This window comes from Ptychodera flava, chromosome 12 (genome assembly GCF_041260155.1).
Source record: "Ptychodera flava strain L36383 chromosome 12, AS_Pfla_20210202, whole genome shotgun sequence".
Classification (NCBI taxonomy): Eukaryota; Metazoa; Hemichordata; class Enteropneusta; family Ptychoderidae; genus Ptychodera; species Ptychodera flava.
In genome coordinates, this window is record NC_091939.1 from 24,447,211 (window position 1) to 24,468,562 (window position 21,352).

General features: G+C 38.6%; 1 protein-coding gene across 1 annotated transcript; it reads left to right on the top strand.

Annotated features, from left to right (window-relative positions):
* Positions 1–135: 135 nt before the first annotated feature.
* Positions 136–17,460, top strand: LOC139145472 (inactive peptidyl-prolyl cis-trans isomerase FKBP6-like). The gene is made up of 13 exons (XM_070716671.1): positions 136–287; positions 1,637–1,742; positions 5,683–5,780; positions 6,277–6,394; positions 6,760–6,849; positions 7,475–7,606; positions 9,069–9,199; positions 9,546–9,605; positions 10,125–10,322; positions 10,831–11,017; positions 11,606–11,684; positions 15,419–15,545; positions 15,907–17,460. The coding sequence occupies exons 1-13, from the start codon at positions 225–227 to the stop codon at positions 15,955–15,957; spliced, it is 1,440 nt and encodes a 479-aa protein (XP_070572772.1). The 5' UTR covers positions 136–224; the 3' UTR covers positions 15,958–17,460.
* Positions 17,461–21,352: the final 3,892 nt, after the last annotated feature.

The following is a 21,352-nucleotide window of genomic DNA, read 5'->3' on the forward strand; positions in this document are numbered from 1 at the left end:
TTTTATCATATATAATTTAGTATCTATAGAATAAAGAAGGAGGAACATAACGCAAAATATCTACTCAATCCTAGTGTGCATTAGAATGAGTTGGCTGATAATACAGGAACTGATGCAACTACAGACCGAACCAGACATTGACAGTGTGCCCATCAACGTGGATCAAAGTACGTACATAGCTGCTGTTACGCGGTGTGGCCGACCAAGGCGAAAGAAACAAAAACATGGAAACTCCAGAGCCTGTGCCCGAAACTCAGAGTTTGTCTACCGAGGACGAAGACAGAGAGGTTGGTGGATATAAAAAGTGCATGAGACAACTTTGTTCCAGGCGTGGTCTTACTTTGTTTTAGGTTCTGTCTCAGAGCACGGTCCCTCCACAGGGGACCGTGCTCAGAGGGAGGACGTTCTGTCTCTGTCTCAGAGCACGGTCCCTCCACAGGGGACCGTGCTCAGAGGGAGGACAACTGAGGGTGACATTCATCATGAATTCTGATTCATGATCATCACACATGCATTAGTGCACAGTTTGTAATGTCCCTCACCTGTAATAAAATGTTATGGTACAGGGTGCAAGAATATAGTTAAAAATGGACACGGAAAACATTTCGCATCAATCACTGGTGACTTAGGGAGTCATTCTGGTTAGAGTTAGAATTTAGGGGTGGAGTACTGTTAAACCAGACGCCCCGAGGAAAGCTGTTTTTATTCATAAATGTTTGGGTCCAACAATTTTGACATTCAGTATGTATATAGCTTTACTACCACAAGAAAAATGATGAGGGAGTGATCATACCTAAAAGAATTAACTCTTTTGGCCCCGCATCAGTTCCAAACCCACCTGCAAAAATTATAGTGCTACTGTGAGGCGGTCGGGAGTTTTTTTGCGACCTCACTCATTAGTAGCGCTACAATGCCGGTGGCCCTGTAGCTTTCAAAATAAGGGCATCCCATTGGACGAGGCGTGTTGATGTGAAATGCTACATATTTACTGCATTTGGTCATACCGATTTATCACTACTGAAGACTAAGCACTATATTACACTAACCTTGTCGTTTATTGGGTGTGGAATTTGTTCAAACACGTCGATCACGTTTCATAAACATTGAATGTGGCGCATCTGTGTTTCTGGGAGCCGCCATTACCGGAAGTTGACATTCTATTTATTATTATTTACTTACGTACTCTTACTTACTGTACTTACGTATTTCATACACCATGTTGAAGTTGTAAATGTGTAGTAGGCGATTAGTTTACCCAAAGTGGACACGTGACTCCATCACTTCTATTCAGCATACATCACCAAGGAAACATGACACCATGATGACATATATCACCATGGAAACAGACACCATCGTGCCATGATACTGCACAAACACTATGACAGAGACTTTGGGGTTACCTGGTTTATTTAGTATGCAGCTTGTCAAACTGCCCAGAATATGTACTCTGAAGTCAATTCCAAAAGACTTTAGTTAAGAGTTACAAGATCAAACCATATAGCAATTCTCATCAGACAATGTACAATAATTGTATGTGATATTCTTCAGAAACACACCCCTTTAAAAGAGATTTCAGTGAGTTGGATTGATAGCCAAAAAACTTCATCACACTATAGTCATGCTCTTTTTGTTTTAGCCATTGCATTCCGTGCAGATAAAAGGTGGCCTTGATCTGAATGAGTTAAGCCGACCAGATGGAGAAGGAGCAGAGTTTGAAATTGTGGAGGACATGCCGCCCCTAGGTACTGGTATTGATATTTTTAAAATGAATTTTGTTCATAATTTTGAGGAGATGTAATTTGCTTAGGAATGATGACAGGAAGACTTTCAGGGCAAAGCCCCTTTGATGTGAATGATACAGGAACACGTGACTGTTCTGAGGAATCTTACACAGAGTTCCCCACAAGGGGGGTTTTTGAGGGGTGGGCCACCCCTCTATTAGTGGAACTTTCCATTCATATTTTAAAAACCATACAAAAGAACACATTTTCACAACAAAAGAATGTTCAAATTACCCATTGTTATGTAAAGTTACTGCCCCTTGTTTTTCAAGCTGTGGAGAATTGTAAAACTTCATGGTACACAGTACTAGAGATTTCCCATAATACATCATGATTTGTACCAACGTAGATTCCCCTGTGAAGTCTACCATGTCTTCAATGTGTAGACAAATCCCTGGACTAGTTGTAAAAATTCTGAAAACGTACTTTTAAAAAACACCTTTCTTCTCAATTCCCATTTTAAAGAAAAAGAAATTGTGCTTGATTGAGAGAAGAGAAAGGATTTTTGTAAATTTTCCACTGATTGTGTCCTCAGCCATACAGAATAAAGTGATGGAAAGTAGGGAGACTTGTTGCACCTGTTTTATGAAACAAAAGGATATTGATTTTTTTTCAAATAGAAAAGACAAAAGAAATTTACATGCTAACTTTTTTCAGAGAATGACCCCTTCAGTTGGTCATAACTTGCTTCCAAAAACTGTGACATTTGTAGTACCTGCAGAATGTGACTTTTATGGTTATTTAATGGTTTCTTTGAAATTTATACTACAATATTTCAACGTACTTTTAATAAATATAATTAATCAATTATCTTAAGACTTCACATTATTGTTATTATGCAGAACTGGAAAAAAGGAAAACTAACGTTGTTGGTACAAATCAAACAATTGTGGGTAATTTATTGCACTGTGTGGTATACGCATATTGACTATCCAAGGTAACAGCAGATATCATTCCTATGGAGCCAGTAAGTGGCTGACCCCAAACTCAGTCTGTTCCAGGAGGCCAATTAAGGTCTCAAAGTACTGTTTGTAAAATAGAACTCTCTGAAGAAGTGCCTGGTTACACTGAGTATATATGACTGTGTTCAGAGTGTTGTCTATAGCTTTTGAACAATGGTGGATGGTTAAAGCACGATGGGGGCTCTGACTAAAAACAAAATTTCCCATTCAAACAGCAAAGTAGCTTGAAGTGTACATCAACAATGAAGATTCAAGTGCAACCAGTGAGGTCACTCAGCATGTCAGGGATATTTTTTGCTTCTTTTTGTGAAGAAACTGGTACCACTATGACCACTTCAGAGAACTTACATGTACAGGGCTCGAAAATTCTCGCCGCCCGACGCCCGTGACAAGTGAATTTTGAGTCCGGGCAAGTGAAAACAACATTCTCCCAGCCCGACGGACAAGTGAATTTCAATGGGGCCACTGTACGTACGCGCTGCCACTCTCTAGTTCTTTGAGTGTACCGCTTTCGATATGGCCGGCCGATAAAATAGCTCTGTTCTGCTTGGTTACAAAATGGCAAAATATTGACGTTTTTGCACGCTCTTATGTTTTTTTCTTCTCATGAAATCATGTCAGCACGATGCCTCCTCAACAGAAAACTACAGCTTACAATAAAATGTTGTAACGTGTTGAAACAATTTACCCTCCTTCCTACAAAGTTACAATGTATTGAAACACTTTACTCTCCTTTCTACAAAGTTACAAATTCCCTGGTACGTGAATCAAACAATGTTGCTGTTCAATACTGCTCAGTCTCTCATGAACGGACCGTGCTACAATACATCATGGGCGACCATGAATACACTGAGCCTTGGCTTTGCCTCCGTGATCTGTGTCCCGCGTACCGGTCGTCCTTTTTAGTCCAAGTTTTACCTACTTTGCTTGAATCAAAATTTGGCCTGCAATTACTCAGTTTGATAGTAAAAACCATTATTTCAAAGGAAACTTTCACAAACAGAGTCATAATACAAGGGAAAAGGAGAAAAACTTGAGGTTTTCTGAAAGGTCAAATCTGGGTCATCTTATGTGATGTCATAAATGAAGACCCTTAAGTACACAATTATGGTTCAAAAGAAACCACCTAGGAAGGTCCAATAGGTACAATCTTATGATAAAAGGTAATTTCTTGGTGCTTTCCAATTTAATGGCATTTAGCTTGACTGTCAGTTTTCAATTAAATTTTATTAACAGTTATGGCAAAGGGATATTGTCAACAGTAGTTGCAGTAAGCATTATCCATTTCAAATATCACATTAATATTTCTGCAGATTCCTCCAGTTTAATGATGTAATAGTGAACATCACCAGACATTTCTTGATGATATCAAACTATCAAATGAAAATGTTCCTGGGCTACAATGTTATCATTATCATTAAAACTATTATTACTCTTTAAAACATTGGGAAATGAATTGAGCAATATCATTGTGTCTTGTTTTAAAGGATTTTGACCTGACCCTTTTTGTCTCAAGAAAAATACTCATGCTGAAGATGCTATTGAGCCTGCTTGATCACAACTATGACACAACACCATAATACTTGTATCTACACTGTCACTATGCTACCGAATGCTTTCTTCTGCATGGAAAATTTGTATTTGTGTGGCTAACAAAACCACATAAGGAGCTTGTAGTGTATATGTATGATAAGTTGTCATACTGTGAATACTGACTGAATGCTGCAGAAATATTTTGTATCTGTGGTAACGTACACTTCACATTGCTACCTGATTTTTAGAATTGCCACCTAATTATTTCTTGTGGCAAAAGTTTACCACTAGAAATGAAAAGTATTTCAATCCCTTCAATGTCATAAAAAACACAGATAATTAATGTAATTTTAAAAACTAAACAAATATTTCTTTAATGTAAAAATTATCATGAACAATATCTTGATTTGTAAAATTAGGAACTCCTGAATGCCGAGAAAGCTGTTGCTACACTTGAGATCATAAACTGTTTAAAAGTTGCTCAAAGTGGCTACAAGATTTTTGATTTGGTTAATGAGTTGGCTAATCATTTTGGTGACTGAGGGGAACCCTGCAGTTTATGCACATACCACATGGTAACAGTAAACTAAATGATACTGAAAGTTTCACATGGGCACAATTTGACACAACACTAGTGGCCTATTATATACTTACCCTTAGTGCACCTACCTGACTTGCCTATTTAACACAAGGTACCAGGTCATGATGACACACAATGACAATGTACCGGTGTTGTCTTATTGGAATATATTACATGTCCCCCAAAATTTAATTTGTCCCCATTAAGACCTACTATGGGTCACTGTGTCCCCATGCTAGCAAAAGCTGGCCGAAACACTGTGCATGTATACGTTATATTAGATATTATTTTTGATACACAGAACAAGGACACAATTTATAAGTAAGTTACAGCTACTGTTTCTTTAAATGACATGAATAAAACCATACACATTTACTCCTTAAATCATCTGAAATTCAGGGCAAGTGAATTTTTCTTCCGGACAAGTGAAATTGAAAATTCACTTGCCCTATGGCAAGTGAATTTAAAAAAAAATTTTCGAGCCCTCATGTATCTGATAAACTTCTTACAATTGTTTCAGTGCTCATGTCAAAGCACAGCAAAAAACTCTGGTGTGTTGTAAATTGCCTATTACTGTCTTTATTTTGGCCATAGCACCTATTTATTACCCCTTGTAGCAGTTCATGGTATTTCTCTCAGCCTACAGCCTCAGGATAACAATATATTTCTTGTAACAAGTGGGCTTTCAGGAAAACAAACAAGTGCTATACGTGACCAGTTAATAGGTGTTTGCCAGTCAAATAAGACAGAATTTACGTACATGGCTCATCATGCATACTTCTTCTTCGTTGATAACACTGAACAAAGAGTTTGCATTGATCAACAGATACGGATGATCAGTATTTTGATTCTGAAGTTCTCTTCAAGCAGCTAAACTTTGAATGCACAGCAGTGGATGACGACGACCCCAGCACTGAAAACTTGGTAAGTTGTTCATCCAACTACTTGTCCATAAAGGTTTCAAGCAGTTTCTCATCAAAATACCACTAAATGTGATTGTTTGTTCAAATACATGTCCGTTTTCAACATTGTTTAACCAATATCCTGCCAGGGTATCACTCGCTATCTGCCAAGTCAGTAGAAAGCGGCATTGAACCCAAATCTGCTCATATTTTTCACTTTCTTCGCATGCTGTGTCATGGCAGGGCTTATCAGTAAAAATCATGTTCAGGGTGTACATATTTTCAGGGATCTTCGATTCAAATGTTAAAGACTTTGTCAAAATGTAATATCTGACATGCTATATGCATCACTGGTTGTAACCAACTTGACCTGATGATGACACATGGACTCGGCAACTAGGAGAAGGGTGAATGTAATGTGTAAATGTACATTATACAAGTATAAGGCATAAACTGCTTGAATTGAAAGGTTAAATTGACTCAATGTTCCTTCATCCATGTATTGTCAATGTCGGTAGAGTCCTTTTGAGAGGCTTGCCCGTGAGATGGATGATATTTCAGGTGACATGGGCGTCCTCAAGAAAATGATCAAGACCGGAATGGGTGACATAATCCCGCCATCTTCCCACTGCAAAGGTAGATATGACTTCTTTATCAATGATAGTGTCAGTCCAACTTTTCCTAGTTTAGCCAATATAATGATTCCGTATTTACTGATGTGAAATGTGCGATATACAGTATTCCCACATTCCAAATGAAGTAATAATTGCTTCATAATTACATGTGCAAAATTAGGCGGCAGTAACTCAGGGAGTTTGCATCGACTCATTTGGGTTGTGGCATTGAAATACATTTTGTTTTGCAGCTCAATATTTTCCAATACTAGATTACCATATATATGGTCGTGTTTAACATGTGTTGAGTGCAGGACCTGTATTGGAGAAACTGAACTGTAATAACTGCACATGCATTGTCAGATGACTGTTGTTTTTTATCAACAGTACACTACAGTGGCTATTTGGAATATTCAGATGAACCCTATGATTCAACCAGACTGAGAAACAAACCACATACATGCAAACTTGGTGAAGGTGAGTCATACCGCTCCCCTGTGATACACTACGTATGTGGTCAATACCTACATAGTGTTCATTATTATAGCAAAAGAGATAACATCAAAGAGCTGGGTTACAGAAGTATTAATGGAGGCATTGCAAAACGAATATCACAGAAAAATATTATTTCAGATTGAAATATCGATCAGGGTACACCATACTACTCAAATACTGCATCAAAATTGTATACCTAAAATGGTGTGAAATTTAATTGTCATCGTCCAGCTGTGATTAATCTTAGTTTACTCAGTGAACTCTTGTCAGATGTATGTATGGTACTTCTCTTGTATGTAAATTATTGAAATTATTCCATCACAAATTTGCACCAATTAGTTGTTAATTGAAATAATAGCTCTCTACCAGCTGTAGCAACTATAAAGAAGAAATTGAGATGCTTGGCAGTGTTTGGGGTATTATCTTTGTGATCACCAGGCTTTAGAACAAGCTAATTGTGGGAGTTGCTGATTTGAAGAACAGCTAGACTTGAATGTGTGAGAGAAAAAAATCATTCACATCTGTCGACAAAAAATTGCAATATCAGTGCTAATATTTTGATGAGAAATGACAGAAAAAGGCTGATTTGATGACATTTCTGTTGCAGGTATGTGTATTCCTGGATTTGAGATTGCCATAGCATCCATGAGAAAGGGAGAATTTTCCAGGTTTTTGGTGAAGCCGGAGTTTGCCTTTGGGAAACATGGATGTCCACCAAGAATACCGGGAAATGCACAAAGTAAGTGGCATTGAAGTTCTGAGCGGCCTTGGAAAGTGGCTTGCAGGCTTCTACAGATAACCAAGCTTTTCAGCTCGATCAAAAGATGATAAAATTTGTTTGTGTTAAAGAATTGTGGAATTAAAAAAGTGAAAACCAAAATCACAATTCAGTGTACGATGGACATACAGTAGTCAACTCTAAATTCAAAAGAAATATTTTGTACCATATATGAGTTGAATGTTTGCTTTGAATAACTGTGGTATTGTCATCGAGGAAAGTACGGGAAATTTACATTGGAATTTAGCTACACTAACAGCAGTGTGCCCTCTAAGGGCAGGTGAAAAAAAATGTTTTGAGTCAAATTGAAAAAAAGTTGACATGCTGTGCGTCATTGCATGCATGAACAGGTTATAACTAAAAAGTCAGCAGGAAGAAGTATAGCGCCCTCTATGGTCGAATGTCTTTCTAGATTCCTGATACTCTCGCGTAAGTTAGTGAGAAGACAGTGAAAACATCAATGGCTGCCTCCTTGCCCATCGATCAATCGGCAAGATAAGTTTACTATCTGTACGTAGTATCAATGCAGAGACTTACAGAAATGACTTTTTCAGATATTTTTTGACCCAAAACTACAGGAAAACATGTTATCTGTGTAAATTATGAATCTGCTAAGCATTTCTAGTCATTGGCAGGCTTTTTACAGCTGCGTCAGTGACACGTCAGATTACTTGTAATTTCAATTGCGTCAGGCAGGTTTGCCCTGCGTCATGACGCGTCAAATTGGCTTAGCGGGCACACTGACTAACAGTACGCTCTAGCAGTGACTTGAACCATGTGAGCTTATAAACTGTAGTTTATATAGAAAATAGCTATCAACATAAAAATAAATGCAGTGTTAACTCACAATGCCGAGTCTGTGCTCCTGTATTTCTTAAAGGTGTTTATTGTTCCATTTATGGAATTGCAAAGTCAAAATTTTTGTCAGTTGTGATTGCTTTTACTGGTATTGTTGTTAAATATTGATATTAATTCTCCTCTTAATTTTTGAGTGGGGGCTGACAGTGTCTTTGCAGTGGTCTGACAGATTTGTAATTAGGCAGGCAATACATTTACCTTAATCTTGTACAGCAGGGCACTGATAATAAAATAGATTTAATCACAGTACTCAGAATGACGCTGATTTTCCTGTTTACAAACACAGAATCTCTTTCAGCAACAACCAGGTTCATACATGTATTAACACTTTTGTGACCAGCAGTGTAAGCTATACCAGTAGGTTGTGTCAACAGGGTTTGGCTTAGCAAAGAGTGGTGCACTGAGAATGAGATTTCAGAATTGTAGAGTTCAAACCATGAAAACGGGTGCATACAGCAATGTCAGTGACTCAACTACTTCACATACATATGTACACCACAATATCTCATCATTTATCTTATTCTGACATCACCCTTTATTTTTTGTGATCTGAATGTACTCATAGTCTTGTTTGAAATGGAGCTCATCAGTTACATTGACAACTCTTTGGTGGAGGATTTTCACAAGTGGTCCAAGGAAGATCAGAGAAATGCCTCATTTGACGAGATTCTCGCTGTAGTCCATGCTGAGAGAAAGGTAAAATGTTTTGATACAATATCATTTTAGAGTGATTCACGGCGTTAATGTCTTGATTAGTGAATGTTCAGCCACAAGGGAATATGGTCCATTCAGTGGCACAATTAGCTAATTGAAAATTCCAATAACTTCTTTTCACTTTAGACAAACTGAGAAAGCGAGCGAGAGAGAGAGAGAGAGAGAGAGAGAGAGAGAGAGAGAGAGAGAGAAGGGGATGCCACAACACCTATATGTACATGTACATGCCCAGTTTGCTGTTTACAATGTGTATATATCATTGTATGTGCATGTGAGAGACAGAAATCTACCGGTATAACAACGCTAACTGTGCTATTGTACATTGCAGGCTGGTAATGAATTGTACCAATTAAAACACATCAGCAGAGCATTTGGAAGATACAACAGAGTGAGTTAAGATTTGATTCATATCATTCCTGAAATGGTGTCAGGAAGTTTGTCACAATACATGATGTTACAAAAAATTATATACTTGTCACAGCGTTGTACTTGACATAAAGCAACTGAGATAGAGGGGTCTTCAATGATGGGCAAGACTGTAGATCACTGGGCCCACACTCACCAATGCCACATATTCACATAATCCTAGAGGATACACTAAATTGCCTCACAAAGCTATGGCAGGGCCCCCTAAGAGAATGTGGTTGTTTTTCTGAGGTGGGTCGGGCTCAGTGTTCGTAAGGTGTACCCGATGATGAAAATATATTCCACTGTTGATTGTTTGAAACAATGTATTTGTGCAACAGACGTTGAAGAGAGATTTTCTTTAAATGAAGATCAGCAATGGCAGAGAAAGCTAATAGCAGCATCAGCTTGTCAAATAAAAAGCATCTTGATGAAAAAAACTAAGTTTTCTCTTCAGTGTCATTTGCTTTTTACTTTTGGTTATTTTTTCAACTGATTGTAGGCTCAGAGAATTTTGGAAAACTGTCACCTGAAAGACGAAGCCGAAGAGAAAGCCATGAAGAAAGTGATGTTGAAACTATGTCTGAATATGGCATTGTGCAGTGTGAAGCTCTGTCAATCTGCCAGGGCAATCATGTTCTGTAAGGCAGCCCTTGAAATTGACCCTCAAAATGTCAAGGGACTGTTCAGATATGGACAGGTAGGTGACTTTGTGTACCCCGGAACATCAAGTTATCTGAAAGGAAATGCCGTGAAATGAAGGTCATTCTACCCCAGGATTGAAAAACAGGGTCTATTGGATACCATTTGACAATTATCTTCACATTTAGCACTGACTTACAAGAACTGTGTACGTCTGATCTTTCCAAAATAGAAATGTGACTCTCTGTATATATGTATGTCAAAAAGAAATTCTGAAAGCAGAAGTGTTATCAAAACACTGTACAAACTGCCTGCAAGATATTGGAACGTTTTGTCAATCTTTTTGATTTGTTTTTCTCATTTATGTAACTATTGCAGTGAAAAAGTTAGTTTTGAAAATAATATGGCAACAAAATTATGCATGCCCTTGTAATTAAAATGAGAGCTTGTAATTATGACTTTCACTTGTGCTGTCCATACATACCAATAGATCACAATTTCTTGTACTGCTTCAATTTATGCAAATATGACTGTAGATATCATCCATTTGTACTCCCTTTCTCCAGGCTTTACATCAACTCAGCGAGTTTGACCGTGCCAAGGACTTTTTCCTGCGCTGCCAGAAGATAGAGCCACACAATGAAGAGATCACCAAAGAGCTGAGAAAACTAGACAGCTCTGTGCGCAAGTTTAAAAGCCTGGAGAAAGAGATGTATGGCAAAATGTTTGCCAGTGTCAAAGACAAAACGAAAGGTCAGAGCTCAAGTGGCTGATTTTTTCATTGTCCTATTAACTTAATGGTACACTCACTATCAATGAAAGAACATAATTTGGTCTAGTAATATGGCTATGTGTTGAGAAACTAATGAATTAAAGAGAGTATGGATTTGTATTGTTTGTAGATACTAGATATGTTGGCTATTTGCCTTCAGTCTTCAGGATGTTTCAGCAATTACCTCAAGTGCGCCCTCAGTGGCAGGGACGTTGTACTCTCTCAAGTAGCCATAGGCCCTTAGTGTCTCAGATATTACAGTTCTAACAGTGTGTGCCTCAGTGTCAGGCTTGTTGTTCTCCAGTAGATGTGTGCCCTCAGTGTCAAGAAGTTTGTAGCACCAACAGATGGATGTTGCTGTAATCTCCATCAGTGAGCCATACCATTAAGAGTTGGCTGGAAAGATTTTTCACCAAATGAAAAGTTTTTATTCACAGAAGTTCAGGAGAATGAGACGTTTGTAACATTTTTATTAGTAAGTTTATGCAGTGTCTTGAATTCTCCTGCAAATAAGAACTGATACCATTAATGGTATCTTTTATTTCTCGCATGTTCTTGTCTTTTCTCAGATGATAGTGGAGATGTTACAAAGCAACTACCAAAGGGATGCTCCCCAGACTTTCAGAAGACTGTCAACGACACGTTCAGGTAAAGAAATCATCCAGACTATCAAACCTCTCATCACAAAGCAAAACACCATGGACATTGGCTGACAGCAAATCCAAGCATTGAGATTGCATTGGCACAATTCAATTAGCAATTGCAATGCAAAATTTATGTGAAGTATAACAATAATCAATGGATACCAGTGTTCTCCACACCTTAGAAATTAAAGGAGTGGTCAATTTACATAACAATGTGTGATTTGCATATTCTTTTGTCATGAAAATACATCTTTTGCATATTAATATAGAATGCTCCGAAAACAGAAGGGTGGGCCACCCCTCAAAACCCCCTTTTGGAGAACCCTGGTTTCATCGTTCATGAGTTATCTCCACTTTGATGAATGTATGTTCAGAAATATACCACTTTCTGTAGACTGAAAGATTCAGTCGTGTGCGGGCGCTCCAGCATACTGCGACCTACGACCCATTACTACAACTGAAGGCACACTGTACTTGGCCGCGGCAAACTCAAAAGAAAGAAAGTACTGCCCACAACTGACATTACAGACTTCTTAAATACGTAAATCATGGTAGTGTAATTTGAATATTCATCATGTGGGCTATTTACATACATAATGACCATAATGACATAAAGAGTGAGCGATGTGGGCGGTCTTGTTACCCTACATACTGTCAATTAACTTGTTCCTGTAATATGATTGGTTCCAACAAAATTTTGTTGGAGAACAGGATTTCAACAGTGTGCCTTCAGTCGTAGTAAAGGGTCGTAGGTCGCAGTGCGCCGGAGCGCCCGCACACGACTGAATCTTTCTGTCTACCATGAGGGGAACGCTCCATTAACTTGGACGTACCCGAGTAACCCGAGTTGGTTATCAGAGGATTAATCTCTATGTCAACATATGCGAACAGATTATCTTTTAGTGTAAACAAAACATTAGCACTGCCGGAACTACTTTTAGCATGGCCAATGCCAGTCGGCGCCTGACTTGATGATGGCCCCCTGTCCGGCACTTAGGATTTCCAACCAGCGTTAAAAGTGCCGTCCAGCACTTGCTGTTACTTTGAGGTCATCATTTAGTTCATAAAATTGCATGAAGAGTTTACAAAAACGAGTGTACTATAGAATCCCTTTCAAATAAAATGCTGTTTAAACAATACTAGCAGTTAATTAACGTACGCTGATTTTGCATACGAAAAGCTATTTTTGTATGAATGTTTATACCCCTATAAAAGAAAGTACGGTAGCGAAAATCAGCACAACAAAACAGGACTTCAGCACAACAAAACAGGACTTTTACTAAAACGCACTCTTTCAATTTCAGTTCAGACTCACATTGCGGAAAGGTGCATGCAATGCAATGAAAGTCACGAGCAAACTTTGGTGTCAACGGATCCAGTCTTTGAATTATCAATGAACACTCACTTACTTTTCTGGTCAAAAGCCAAAGGCTACTTGTCTATCGCAACAAGCCTCTCTGTTTGAATCCGCGTGTTCATTTTTAGCCGGATGCCGGCCAAATTGACTGGCTACTTCCGTATTTTGGCCGGCTACTTTTCAGCAATGTTTTGCGCTCTAGCCCCGAAATTCTGGTTTTGATAATAATATTTTGATATATGCTGTCTTGCAAGCCGGAGATAACATTTCAGAAGTGCCTATGTGGCTATATGTAATCTAGCAATTTACGCGGTGAACTTGTTGCTATCTAGTATCAGCCTGTAGTACCGCGATCTGCGAACGTGTACTGTACTGGGAATCGCTCTCGAGGTCATCCTTGCTTTCCCGACTACAGCCCGAATTATTCCGACGTTCACATCGGGTGCAGCTTACCATTGGACTGACGTTACGCCCACCAATAGCCGGCCATTTCCGAATAAAGCCGACGTTTGTTTCTCTCAAACGCGAAAGAGAAGAAAGTCTCAAACGCGGAAGAGAAAGTCGACGTTCCAGAGCTTTTGTTTTCTGCGTAAGAGTTGGGCCTTGTCTGATGGGTAGGTTTTTGATCAAATGTAAAGCAACCAAAAGTTACTGAGTCTCATTTTTCATACTTTTGAAACGCCACGTCAATCCATCCATTGTCGATCATAGATCTACATCGCGTTTTGTGGAGGGGCCGTGGTTTAAGCGGAAGGGAAAGTCTACGCGGGAGTCTACGCTTGAAAACGTTGATTTTCTGCGTAAGAGTAGGACTTTGTCTGTTGGTTTTGGGAGGTTTTAGATCAAATCTAAATAAACAAACGATTACTTGGTCTCATTTTGCGTACTTTTGAAACGTACGTACCACAGCCCCTCTGTCTATCCACCGGTCTGGAAACGCCTATTGTAAAAGGTGTCAATCACCTGGACCGCACAGCCAAACCGCGATACGAGGGGCAGTCACGTGATAATGCGTAGCTTGGGTTTGTCCTGCATGCCACAGTCCCCGATTGTGTGTACGCTTTCTCGAATTTTCGCTGTTTTTGGCTCTATTAAGTGTTCTCTGCGTCTATCTACGACACGAAGACAGAAATCATCATATCTTGAAACCGATGTTTGTTTTTCGTGATCCTTCTCCCATCGTAAATGATGATAGTGTGCGATAATTTCTGGGGTTGATCGCTGCGAGTGTGTTGACGTAGCACAAGCAACGGCTGGAATCAAACCGGAAAATTTGTCGTCGCTTTCTCTTGCAATGCTAGTATTCAGTGCCTCCAAATATGATAAAATATGTTTTCTGTGTAATATTCTGTGAAATCATGTCTGTTAACTGAGCAGAATAGGAAAGACAACTGCAGAAATGCATGGATAGAGGGACTGTGGGTCGACCGATATTGCATTATGTGTAAGCTTACTGTGTCACAATCGACTAATCGACTGCAGCTGTGTTGTACACATACGGGGTCGTACAGGTTGACGTTGGGTGTCGTCAATTTGGAATTTTATCAAACATGAACACTGGAATTTAGCTCTCTTTTTCAATTATATTCAACATCACCAAAAATCAATGGTAAGCTCGCGAATTCGTTTTATTGTGAAATTAATACCGTGAATTAAATCACTGAAAATTGTGCCGTCCGCTGACCGGCCTCGTTAACTGCCTCTACTATTTCTCCTTTCTTATAATATGTACGAGTGGCCATACTGTTTACAGACGGATCCGGCTAGCAATTCATTGACTTAAATTCGCTCTATACGAGATGTAATGTCACAGGATACGCGCAGCTCTTGGAGTCCTTACTCACTCGTTAAGTTGTTTGCAAGTGCAGAAAAATCTCGCCACATGGAAAGAACGTTCCATGCTGTTCTGATCACATTTGCATATACGATCAATGCGCGTTACTGAAGTGAAGCGTCCGAAAATAGGAAACTTGAATGAAAATGAACGAAGAACGATATTTTGTTTCACCATAATTCTAAAACTTAGTTTAGAGCCTAAATTAAAGAATAAACTAGATTACTTGCATTGAAAAAGGGCAGTTCACTTTTTCCTGTCAACATAGTTCCATGTGCAAGCATATGTGTGTGCCCGTGGTATTGAGTGAGTCGTTACAGCCCTGACGTTCCTATCATAGCACCAGCTTGATAAGATAATCGCAACAATGGAAAATTAACACCTTGGGGATTAAAAGTCTTCTATTTGTCACCCGAGTTGGCAGGCAGCAACTCGGGTTTCAGGTACCATCAAAGTTAATGCAGCCTTCCCCTAATGCACTTTCTGATGCATTTAAAAAAGTAAACAAGGCCCAAGTGAGATATGTATGCAATGTTCATTTCTGCAGGACGTTCATTGAGACCAAAGACATGCAAGAGATGCCATTCTCAATGGTCTCTTTCACAACAGCCGAGATGGAATTTGTGACTCACACAGCAAGTCAGATGGGACTGACAGTCAAGCATGTGGGTTCTGTAAGTATAGTCACTAGTATTATTGCTCTAACCTGGTCCACACTCACCATTGGTAACAATGGGTTTAGGGCAAACCATGGTGGTGAAAGGGTTAAAGTTGTCTGTCTGTATGCGTGCGTGTGTGTGTGTGTGTGTGTGTGTGTGTGTGTGTGTGTGTGTGTGTGTGTGTGTGTGTGTGTGTACATCAGCTAACTTTGCAGTGTCTGTAATGCAAACTTCTTTAATTGCCTAATTACCATCTGAAAAGGTTAAAGACTAACATCACTGTAATATTCCTTACTTCTCTCTTTCTCTCTCGTGCTCAGTTAAGACTTTTCGCCAAACTCATCTTGTTTCCATTCTAACATTCTTACCTTCTCAGAAAAGTGACAGGTTCCTGAAGATTGGAAAGAAGAACATGGCAGAAGAGTGAAACAGAGAAGTTAGATTAACCCTGATTTATATCCTGTCCAAAGACAACTCCAATCGTGAGAGAAATTGTTACCTGATACAGAAGTAGAGATTTGTTGAAGGCTCAGTGACAAACAACAAGAATGCATCTCTTCTGAAAGGAAAATCACTAATGTTGAAATCATGGGATGATTGTTTTCCACGACTATAATGACGCAGGCCATGTAGAATTGTTATGACGAAAGTTGAGACTTTTTGTTACATAATACGTGTGAGAAATTCTGTTACAATCATGAATGAGTTTATCACATTTTTATCTATAGATTACTGAGGCGTAACTTTTGTTCTGATGTCTCTGACATGCATTTGCTATGGTTTGCTATAGCTGTCAAAAATGTTTGTTTTGAACTATCCCAGTTTTAAGCTTACTTAATTTTTTTTTTTTCCAGAGAAAGATTTTATTCTTAAGGAAAGCAGTTGTATAATTTATAGAAGGCCACGCCTAGTTTTCTTATGTTGATTGTTTTTCTTCATATAAAGTAGATAGTTACTTTGATAGCAGAAATATAGATCAATGTGGTATTGTGTGCGCATAGACTCAATTGCAAACAGTTCAGTCTTCTGAAGTTTAGAACTAGCTGCCAAATCTTTTGCTCAAAACTGGGAATTTTTTGTTGCACTTTTCCAGTGGACAGGCAAATACCAGTTCCTTTATTGGGCCAGTAGGTGTAACTTTAGATGACCTTTTTTTCACTGCTTCAGTTTTGTATGTAAGTTGCAAAATTCTTGTTCTACTCCCCAGAGCGTGTTAAACCGTCAATTGTTCAGCTTGTCAACACAGCATCTACACGTGTTAAATGCACTGTTATTGTTTACATCTGAATTCAAAGTTATTATTTACATATAACTGTTCTCCACAGCTTGGAAAAAAAAACAGAGGGTAAACCAACTTATCGTGACAATTCTTGATTTGCATTTTCATTTGCTGTGTAAAATGTATTCTTTAGTGTAGCTACTAACATTTGAAAAGATTGCCTGAACTCAGGGGTAACCAGTCCCTCCAAATTTCCATGTGGAGAACCCTGCACTTGTCATCAATAACAATGCAGTCTACAAACTATGTTCATTGTGGAGTTGACAGGCCAATTACTGTGCATCTCAACTTGCTTTACGTCGTAGAACAAAAAAAGTGTATTTGACATCTGAAACAAAATAAGTGAAAAAATTGTCTAAATTTACAACTACTGGCCCTTATAACGATTATAAGGTAGTGTGAATGTAGCAAACTAGACTAGTGGGCAGAGATAGGCTTATCTTGATATTGGGACAGGAACCACACTGTACTGCTTGGATTTGCCTGTTCCAGTTCTTCAGGTATAAACCCCCAATGAGATGAAAGCCTGTTCACATTCAATATTCTCCTGAAAGAAAAGTTTGTACGGTAGTATGATAGAATTTTTATTTTTTTATTACATTCTGAGCTGATTAAAGCAGTCTTTGTGTGATGGACACAAAACACAGGGAAGCAATTTTTCACACTGGATTTTATGGGGCATAATCGATATGAAAAAACTGTTTCCTCAATAGTCTTTTGTGCAACATGATGCTTTCATTGCGCAGGACAGCAAATCGACAAATCACCCTATGCCTCACTTAAGGGGTCAGTAGCTGCAAATATCAGTTGCAAGTTCATGTTCTATACCCAAGGGCAAGGTCAAAAACAGTATCCAGCTTGCCAAGGCAGCCTTTATACGGGTAAGTGCAAAATGCACTGTTGTTGTGAACATTTGAATTCTAGTCTGGACCGGAATTCACTTGTCAACAATAACAGTTAATGTGGTCTACCTATGTACAGTCTGAGTTGACAAGCTGAATACTGTGTATCTCAACATTCTTCTGTATCTGACATTAAAAATTGTGGAGGAAAAAATCATCAAAAGTTACAGCGACTGGCCCTTTAATGTTGACTTTATTCTTGACATTGTTGTTTCTTAACAAGTGATACAGCTGTTCTTGATGACCATTGGTTTACAAATACTACCCTTTTCAGTAATAGAGCGCGAAGCCACTGCAGTGAACTGCAATAAAACTGCTCACACTAATTAGTTTCAGCTGTAGCCAGCTGGCAAAGTCGACAACATTGTATGTCCCATGCAGACAGTTTGTCTGGGGAAGTTGAAATAAAAAAGATGGACCCGTACATGGTAATGTTACATTGTATCTTAATCTTGAACACAGGGTGCCAATCGTAAACTCTCATTTACAACTCGAGCCTCAGACAGAGCTAGTTTTGCCCTTGTACAAGCAGACTTTTTGGTCTTTATCAAGTAGCCTTGTTCAACACCAAAGTAGCCACGGCTACAGCTGAAACTAATTAGTGTAAGCAGTTTTATTGCAGTTCACGGCAGTGGCTTCGCGCTCTATTACTGCAAATGGTTGTAAGACTGATGAGCTACTTTGTGTGTGTGTGTGTGTGTGTGTGTGTGATATATTGTTATTAAAAGTGCGTGACAATCCTTTCCAATTGATACAACAACAATTTACTTTACGAGAGCATGATGTTGAAAACATCACATTGATAATGCACTTGTATTTTATGCAGGTAGGGCTTTGCATGCTATGTGAGTTAACTGAATTTTTATTGTTGCAGTTGCGTGGCATTCGTTCAGTTCCCTTGGAGTGAGATTACAACACCAGTACACATGCACCAGTTCATCAGGTCTGTGTTGCTCGGATATTGAATTGCTGACATCTCATAGAGGTCATCATCATCTCAATAGCATACTTGATCTCTATCAAAGCAACATGACCGTCCTTGGTGATGTACATCAGGCAAAGCCGAGTATCTGATGTTCCACATTTAATGTACATTATGTGTTTCCCGTTTGAATGAGTGGTTGTTGAACATCTACCCAAACCCTACACTAAACCCTAGCCTATGTTCAGGCAGTAGATGTACAAGGGTACAGTCCTTATGCATACGATATGAAGGACTCAAGTTTAGCAGATGGCCTTCCAGGGCAGAAATCCAAAGATCTGGCTGTGTGTAGTGGCTCGGAAGCTGTATCAGCACTGTTGTTTGCGACTTTTTCAAGGAGGCTCTCAAGCAAGGTTTTGCACAATATTTTACATCTATTTATTTGTACGCACATTTTGAAAATTAGATTTTCTCTGTTCAGAAATAAAGTTTTGAAAAAGAAGGTAATTCCTGGCCCGTACCAGCTTTTACAATTGCCCTCTGGTACTGTGAGTATACAATACAGTAAAGTACAATCGCTACTCTCATAATCACCCACAAACGGTATAGCAACAGGGGCTGTTTCTGCCTGTCGGATCACAACATGTGATTGAAAATGAGCTAAACCTGAACCTTTGCTGCGTGTTGCTAGTGAATATTCTTTGTAATGAGTGATGATCACAAAATTTGCATACTACACTTTCTTTAAGGTAGAATGCGCCTCTGGTATACAAATTTTGGACTCTCAGACTTTTATAATTCTTTTCTGATATACCACTTATTGGGGTTCATTTTAGAGCTCTTGGTGTGAGGAAAATTTTTAAGGGCTTAGTTTTTCGAAATTCGATAAATGTCTTTTCCTCCATAAAGTTAACACAGGGATGGCGGCCATTTTTAACTTTAAATAACAGTAAATCTTGAGTTATGTTTCCCCGGTACCAAAATTTGCACGGTGATCCCCGACTTTTATTCTTGATTTTGAAAGAGAATAGTTGAAACATTCCTCGAGGAAGGTTTGAGCAAAAGTTTAAGTCTTACACTTTCGGGGGGCATTCTACCTTAAAGCATCTTCGCTTGCCAAGGTCTCTTGTCCGGGCAGCTGGATGCTTCCCGAAAACAGTAGTTAGTAGTTTGTGGGAAGTACGAACCCGTGCGAGCGGACGATGCCTTAAAGGGGCGATGGCTTTACGTTTTGAGAATTAGCTCTATAAAGATTTGGAGGATGCTCACTGGAAATGCAAATCTCACACTTGTTCTCAGGAAATATCTTTCTCAGTCCGAACTTTGGGTTTCAAATTACCCATAAGGCATTATAATAATAATAATAATAATAATAACAAGGCGTATTGCTGAAGGCAGTGAGTACTTGGGCCGTGATAGAGTAATTTTGAGGACAATATATACTACTATTCAAATATGGTCTTGAATTTCCTCCTGTCAATTAGGCATTTGATTAACTGGTTATTAAACGAAGCAATGGCATGACAACGGCAAACACAGGGTGAAAAAACGAATTTATGCCGTATAAGTCGACCCATAAATGATCCATAAATTGTAAAATGTGCGTTTATGCAAATTTTCGTCCGATTTACGTCAAACATATAACGAAATCCCATTTAGTACAATTTTATGCACATTTTTTTCGGCTTAAATGAACAGTCTGAAATGCACAACTTTGTAGCGCTCTTAAAGGTAATGAAAATACCTTCAACATCAAGTATCACATTTTCCTATGTCATTAAATAGTAAAATTGACAACGATGGATGGTACTTTAAGATGTTATTTCTGAAAACAAACCAAAAAGATCTTCTATATGGCAGCATATACGTGGAAAATTAAATCCTAGGTTGAGGATAAATGCGACCTTTATGTTTCACGCATATTTGTATACAAAATCTTCTTTTTGGCGTGTAGTTTTCGGAAATGAAAACAATAGAAAGTTTTCTCTCCTTTTCAGACCCTAAAGTTTGTAATTTTAACGGTAATTTATAACAATATCCAAGTTCGTTTCGTTTCGTACTTCGGTATATGTCTCATGAAAGTGATCATAAAGGCACCATAAATGTTTTCTAAAAATAGTCATGAAAGTTCGACGAAACTTGTGATAAATTTGTAATCCATGTTTGCATTGTCAAGATTTTATATGATCTTTTTTAATGTAGACCTAAACGGGAGCCATCAGTTTCTCTGTCAATATAAAATCTTTCACGATTTTTGCAAAAAATAAAAATTTAATTGCTTAATTAATGGACAAATATCTGAGCTGAACTTTGTAAGTATGATTTTGTTCTTCGTGCCGGGATCGATTGGAAATAGGGATAGAATATGAAGCTGCGCCACGCTATCGATGTACAAGTAAGTTACTACATGATTAAACCAGCATAGATAGCAGCAAGTTTCCGTCACAAACGTAAATATATAAATGACGGTTTTACACACACATAAATGCACACATACAACTACACACACCCACACAGACACTGATGATCGCTACAGAGAACACATGTTGCGTGAAACTCTGAGTAACGCCTGCTAAGTCCTGTTTTCTACTTGTTATACATATATATATTATATATATTTTTTTCTCTCTCTCTGTTTGACGTCACCGTATACGAGTGTTTTTCGCGGAGCCGTACAACTTCGAGCCAAAGGAATGAGTTACCTTCGTATAGTTCGTAA